Below are 7,502 nucleotides of genomic sequence, written 5' to 3' on the forward strand. Positions count from 1 at the left end.
TCTTGGTGTTTTCCCTTCCTTTCCTCAATATTTCTCGGTTCCAAACATAGGCCTAAGTGATTTTTCTCCCTAACAAATGAGGGAACAAGAATTTTCCACAATTCACCCCCTGTTGTAGCCCCTTTTTATCTTTCTTCCTCCTTCCAATCCAACAATCATGCTTCCTAAAAAATTATGTTGATTGAATGCTAAAAATCATCTTTGCTTCCTTCGATTTTGAAATGTATGACAAGAATACACAATAACATAATCCAATGACTAGATAGTAAAATGTGACTCCTACTGGGGAGAAAAATAAAAAAAGGAATATTCAAAACATAATACATCGCATAGCAAATCCGAATTTTTGACCAAATTAGGGGTTTAGAATAAACCATAGACCATTTTATGGTTCAGGACTTAGCGTTTAGGGTATCTTCAAAATTAAAAGCGTCTAAAGTCTAGACCAAATCAGCATAAAATCAGATCTTGGAGATCATGCCATAAGTTAATATGCACAGATTACACACTGCAACTTTGATTTTTTGATCACACAATTCGTGCATATACAAGTGAACATAACACATGGAAAGCACGAGACCGAAAAATAATTCACAGAAAAGAAAATAAAGGAAAATTTAGGCAATCAAATAATGAAATGGAAATGGGTAAATACCAAATATCCCGCCAATAAATAAATAAATAAATAGAGTGAGTGGGAAGGGAAACCCTTCACCACGTTTGGTGGAGGAAGGTCGGAATTTACAGCTCTTTCTTCCCCATAGGCATGGATGAAGAAATCCCCAAAAAATGATGTTAGAAGTAGAAATTTCCACAATTTGGTGACATTTCGACAATTTGGTGATATTTCAATGATGAATTGATCACTGAAAGTGGAAATAAATACAAATAGATGAAATGGATTCAGCACCAGATAAAACTTACAGATTTCTTCAACTGGCACAGATGCAGCCAACTGGGATGGGGAACACCTCCGGTCTTGCTAAAAAGGGATCAAATTATTGCCATAATAATCCGAGTAATTGCAATGCCTAGAGCTCCATGTTGAGTCACATGATCACGATCGATTTTGTCTGACATGAGAGGCAAAGATCAGTATATGCCTGCACATTTCATTGAGCAAAGCTCAGAGAAATTACGGGAGGAGAAAGCACATTGTCATGTTGAAACAAAAATCTTATTTCAGCAAAGAAATGTATGCAAAATTTATGATAAAAATTTTGATTTTTTTTTTTAATTAAATCCAAGAGGAAAATGGCAAGGTGAACATGCCTAAAAATGACACTACAGCTGCATGGAATTGCAGCATTGCTAAATCACAAAAATGAGTGCTCCATTTCCAGACCTCAAAGAATTTCAAGAATAGATGAAAGGGAAGGGAGAAGCAGAATAGTCTTCGAATGTTGCATTTCACAACCAATGTTTTAAAAGGTAAACACGTAAGGCGAGGCGTTTTAACCCTTAAGAGGCAAGACGTAAGCCTTTAGGTGTTCGGGTGTAAGCCTTAAGGGGTTGGTGCATTGGGGCGTAAGCCTTTTTGAGATAGATAAAAATATGTCAAATATTTTTTAAAATAAAAAAAAAATGAAGAAAATCACAAATATAATGTAAGAAAGAAAAAAATCAAATATAAGTTACAAACTACTTGTTGGCTATTCAAAAATTGCTAACCTGAACTCATTACAAAATCATGGCAAGAGATGGTTATAACATCACAAAGTTCAAATTATTTTCAATATTTAAGATAAAACTCTCAATTGTTTTGAAAAGGTCGAGGTTCAAGAGTTTAAGAAATCAACTCATATTATGACATTCCTTTTGTATAAACACGGAATTAAAATTTGCCCCAACAAAAAGCCAATTAATCATCAACACAACATAAAATGATAACATCTGATCTGAACTTATGGGAAATATTATCTAGTTACTAGGCAAATGCTTCTGTAGTTAAAAGGACTTATAGCCAACTTCACCCACTGGGACCTAAAGATTGGTTGTTTTTGAGCAATGTTTCTCACAACAAAGATATTGCAAACCTTTCCTCCCCTCCCCCACCCCCCCCCCCCGACAAAATCATTCACACATTTTTTTTAGCAAAATACTCTGAAATTTTTAATAATTCTAGTTTCTTTTTAGAGCACCAATTTTGATTGGATCAAGACATGCATAAAATCTAGTCAACTGTGTTCTATCACAAGCATCTTCAAGATAATTCAAACTAACAAAAGACAAGGTAACTGAGAAGGAGTTTGCATAGCCTGTCTCTCTGAATCAGGTTTGTAGAAGTTTGGTGTTTACACGAAAGCAAAAAGCTGCTAAAAATAGGCTTACATCATTGTAGAATGCTTTCGGCTTGTGATAGAATAATGCAGTCAATGGCATGTCCCTTATCAGATAGAAACTGGACAAATTCACAAGATAGCAATAGATAGAGTTTGACCAGTACAGTGTTTTACATAAAGCTTGCCAGTTTGTCTGCTCTGAAGTCATGTTTTGTTCACCTCATACACCAGGTCAAGGCTGCCTGGCACAAGAATACAAAGGAAATTGTGAACAAGTAGCACAATTTTTGCTATTGTAGATAATATTATTCACGATCAACAGAAACAATATAATTTGATATCAATGCAATGGCTTTGAAGGGAGAAGCATATGGCATGAGGTGAATTACATGAAAAGGAAAGACTTAGCACTGAACCTTTAAAATTCAACACTTTTTGTTATTGAAGATATATTCATGAGCAACAAAAGTGACATAATATGATACCAATGTAATCATTGTTTTGCAGGGCACATGTAAACGAGAGGCATTGGGCTTGAGGCAAGTAACATGAAAGGGAAGGACTTAGCATTTGAGCTTTTAAACTCAGGCGGCACAATTTTCAGGAATGTAGGTTGTACTATTACCATCCTAATTGTTAAACCAGATCATGTGATTGAATCACAAAAGTGATAAAGAAACACAAAGAGGATGGATGGGGAGGGGTTTGGGATGAAGATAGGCTATATCCCTAATTGTGTAGCTCAAGCCCGATGGGCCTTATGATGTGCAGAAAATAAAAAAGAAAAAAAATTCACTGCAGTTAAGAATTATGAAGCAATACCCACCCCCCCCCCCTCCCCAAACGAGGGCCACAACAGTAAGAATTTGAGATATTTCAAAGTTTTTTGAATTTCTTTCACATATCCATTTATATCCTTGCCATCACGGGAATTCATTTGATGGAGTTGGTACACCATATATATCCCTGGTGAACAGTAAAAACCTTAATATAAGAAATATATACATCACAAGATTCACAACACTTGAATAAAGTTTGGTTCATGGAATGCCTATTCCTAGGAATGGAAATAGAATGAACTAAGATGGGAATGCAATAAAAAATGTATATAGAAATAATAATTTAGGGGAAAAATCAATCATGCAAAAGCTTGTGTTATTCCATCCAACATGGAATAAGACATGAATAGACATTCCCATGGAGAAATGTGGAATAGTCATTCTTGTCCTGTTCCCCATGATATGGATTCATAAAATTTTTGCATATGATGACATCCCATCTTCTTTTATAAGGTATCAAATTCTTCATTATGACCATTCTGTTCCTAAAAATAGATCATGAACCAGACATAACCTAATTTATCAGTTTAAAGAGTCAATAGGACACATTAGGCGCTTGGCACCAAAATTTTCTATAGTGACATAATAATTCTTATTGCTAGGCTTTTGTGAAGGAACCCAATTAGAGAAAATGGAACAGCATTGGAGCTGCTACACTTAGGAAACAGATGACTGAACCTTCTAAATACTAGGGGATATTAAAGCTCTACTGAAAGCAGAAATGAAAGTTAGAAAACTGTTAAAGCAATGAAATAAAACCAATTCAATAAGCGTCTGCAGCAGAAATACTTATCATTAAGAGGACATATTAAGTCAGGCATAGATTACCTCAGGATTCCAAAGAATCCATCCATGTAACATATTGTCATTAATTTTATGGTAAAAAGTAAACAGAAACCAAAAGTTTACCCAGCTTCCATTGTTGATGAACTGGAAAACACTAAATTGTTCAATGAATGATTTTTTGCATCTTGTGAGAAATTAAACAAAACCCAGAACTTTACCAAATTAGCCAGTTTATATCACATGTACAGAATGTTTTTGGCTTCTTCTAAGAAATTGAAACAGGAACTCTTTATGAAATTAGATATTTAATAATACAATAACATGTACATATGCATGGCACTGAGAATATTTGCACTGTGTAGCAAATGTGACAGACCAGGATGAAGCACAAGAAGTTCACATTTCGCAACTTTCATCTCGTGGATCATGCTGCAGTAGAGATGAAAAAAACAAAATAATTATGACATGTTTCACTCATGAAAATGGAGAAAAAGCTTTACCATGTGGATTTTTTGAACTACCCTAATGCCACAATGGTAAAAACAGCAAAAGAAAGTTGAATTTTACAGTTTAGGAAAGGTTCAAATCAAGGAAACAGCCTCTCCAAAATGGGAAGGTACACATCATCTTCTCCCCAAACTGCTATTGTAGCACCAGAGCCCTGTGCACAAGGATGGAATTTTTAAGTTTGAACATGAAAAAAAAAATTTTATTTTCTGTTTTTCTTGGATTAAGTTAAACCATTTTGTTTAAAACATTTTATATTTTTATTTAAGTATAAAAAATAAGGTTATGCATTCGACAAGTTCCCCAAAACAATTTACTTTAAAACTTATCATCCAAAAATCCACCTCATTATCATGCAGTAATGCTTGAATATCTTTTGGCAAATCAATTCAATCAATTATAATAGTGAATAGCCAATGCTAACCTATATTAAACATCAAATTTTAATGCCTCGCATTAGAGTGATGATACGTCTTTTGAGGTGTTGGGATGAACCATAAATTTAATAAAGACTTTGTGTTTCAATAGCATGTAAAAAAGTAAAGTTGGTAGTTCACTGATGAAGATGTGCCTAAATGAATATATATATATATATATATATCAAGGAGTAATCATTGAACATCAGAATTCCATTACAACAATTATTAATGAAATGGAAACACTATCATTAAATTTCTACCCAAAACATACTTGACTCATTTCAAATACAATGTAGAGCACAATGAAAAAGTTCAACGCAATAATGTATAAGAAAAGAAATAGTAAGAACTAAAATTACATTTACCCGGTTAAAAACTCATTTCTCCACATGCTGCTTGTGTGCTAGTTAATTAACTTGAGTGGATATCGTTTCAACATACAGTTATAGTCAGATAATGGTAGATGAATGCCTCAGCTTAAAGAAGTAACAGGTACAAAATTCTCCACATCAAACTGGGGATCACCCAAAAAAAAGAAGCCACAGTTAACAGATATTTCAATTTGACCATAGTTGTTTCTTCAATTTCACCCAAAATTCAGGGCCCCCAGGGAGACGATTCACATAATGCTTAATGAAATATTTATCTGGGCATGCAACAAAAGTGCTCAATGCCAAATTGGGTTCTGCAGCTCCTTGGTCTTTTAGCCAATAATACATTGAGGACCTAAGCTTAACTCTTTGAAGTGTATAGCAAACATATCCCGGGAAAGCCACTAAAGATGACACAGGATAACCTAAATCATTCACAAGAAAATCAATCTTCATTTCAATCACATCCTTTGATTGGTTAAGAATATGAGGAGCTGCTCTGACCATCCTTGAGACATCGTTCTGATCCAAACCAGCCTTCACAAAACAATCATATCTCTCCTGAAGCTCTCGTCCTTTGCCTCGGAACACCTTTAGTGCCCTTTTCATTTCATTTGAGTTCTCAATGAATCCCAAATCTAACAAGAACTTAATTTTTGCTTTCTGTAATCCTAGGTACCTTCCAGATTCTGGTAATTTTGGTAATGGATCAATCCTTGATCCTCGAACCCAATTCTTCAATTCTTCTGGGTTCTCCTCAATTATTTGGCGAAGCCGCCTTTTTCCAACTTTTAAAGTGGTAAGTAAGCTTGCAATTTTCTTCAAAGAACACGAGCCTATCATTACAGTGTGAGATCGAACAATTCTCTGAATCTCTTCAACCTCCATATTTATATCGATCAGAAATAGACAGCATTGCCTCATATTGCACAAAAATTTCCCAACTTCGATGTGTGGGAATCGCACAAACATTGATCGAATCTCATTCATTGTGGATCCAAATTTCAATAAAAAACCTATGAGTGAAAATGTCCTATTCCCTGAACCTTCAAATAGAATATCTGGGTGCCTGCTTATTAATTCTCCTAATTGCTCCTTGTTGCAACCAATTTTGATGAATAAGCACAGAAGATCAAATATTTGGCTCCAATTATAAGAAGTCTCACTCAATAAGTGTCCCTCAATCCAACTGTATTCAATTCCCAGAGTATTCAATTCCTCAAATACCTTAACAAACACACTGTTCACACCACCAATCAAAAGAGAAGGCCTAGAAGCAATAGCCTTAACCAGAAAGGATTGGCTCAATCCCAGTTCTTCATACACTTGAAGCTTTGATTGTAAAATCTCGTTATCATACTGAAAAACTTCCGGTGCTTCCTTGTAAATTTTTCCTATTTTATTAGGCGCAATGCCATAACAACACAGAACATGATAATTATCGAGCAAAAAGTTGTCATCAGACAGAAACATTAAGTTGCGAGGAAGAAAAGGATCAAGCTCAGAAGGTTCCAAACCCAAACTCTCGAAGAAAGGCTCAAATTCATTAATGGGGTGGTAACGTAGAAACCGGGCAATCGAGTGCTCAAGATTCAACGCATAGTCTCGTTCTACTCGTTCGACTTTTTTCAACAGCTTTCCTACAAAATGCGGCGAATTTCTACTCATATTCTCCGCATCCTCAAACCTAAAGCCTCTAGTACAATGAAAGTACTCCAATAATGACTTTTGCGCTTTTCTTCGAGTGACCGGATGGATTCGACCAATGCTTTCACTGTCCATATCCAAGTTCTCACATTTTTCAGATTCTACAGATTTTTTTCTACAGTAACACCTAGGGTTTTGGTGAAGGGGGAGGAATGACCCCCGCAACGGGGATTTCGAGGGTTTAAGGTGGTTCCAAGAAGAATTAGAGGAAACCCACTTGACAATAAATGGTATTCTAACTTTCTGTAAATGGGTCATGACGGTTTATAAAGTATTTGGAGAACAGCGATGAGTAGAGAAGCTAGTACAGAGCTAAATCTAAGCTCATCATAAATGAAAATGGAGCCTTTGTTTGACTGTCTCACCTTGGATGTTTTTGTGAGATAATCGCATGTAACTCCCACCACCCAGAAATGATTGAGGCGTTCCAGCCCTGGGTTTACGCTGCTTCTGGTGTTTCAGCGGCAGCCATGAAAGGAGCTTGGTGTGCAGAACAGGACAGTCACCTCACCGCAAGCGCGAAGGGTTTTCAGAACGAACGGGGAGGGGATAGGGTATTATGGTCATTTTGTACTCTTAAATATTTTTGGT

At 35.7% G+C, this 7,502-nt stretch overlaps 1 protein-coding gene across 6 annotated transcripts; it reads right to left on the bottom strand.

The window, feature by feature from the left end:
- Positions 1-644: 644 nt before the first annotated feature.
- LOC131167688 (transcription termination factor MTEF18, mitochondrial-like) lies at positions 645-7,502 on the bottom strand. 6 transcript variants are annotated; one of them, XR_009140132.1, is made up of 3 exons: positions 7,277-7,502; positions 2,332-2,524; positions 645-1,073 (listed from the first exon to the last, which is right to left on the bottom strand). XR_009140132.1 is itself a non-coding variant. In XM_058126524.1 (3 exons), exon 1 carries the CDS (start codon positions 7,167-7,169, stop codon positions 5,391-5,393), a length of 1,779 nt encoding a protein of 592 aa, XP_057982507.1. In that variant the 5' UTR covers positions 7,170-7,464; the 3' UTR covers positions 645-1,103; positions 2,332-2,524; positions 5,199-5,390. The 6 variants fall into 6 exon arrangements, 4 of the variants coding, with proteins under 4 accessions (XP_057982507.1, XP_057982505.1, XP_057982506.1 ...); XR_009140131.1 differs by having other exon boundaries at positions 645-1,103; XM_058126524.1 differs by having other exon boundaries at positions 645-1,103; positions 5,199-7,464.

The sequence above is a fragment of the Malania oleifera genome, chromosome 11 (assembly GCF_029873635.1).
Source record: "Malania oleifera isolate guangnan ecotype guangnan chromosome 11, ASM2987363v1, whole genome shotgun sequence".
In the NCBI taxonomy this organism is placed as follows: domain Eukaryota; kingdom Viridiplantae; phylum Streptophyta; class Magnoliopsida; order Santalales; family Ximeniaceae; genus Malania; species Malania oleifera.

Excerpts from the sequence above, each read along its gene's own strand:
- LOC131167688 (XM_058126524.1), bottom strand. The coding sequence starts at position 7,169 with ATGACCCATTTACAGAAAGTTAGAATACCATTTATTGTCAAGTGGGTT.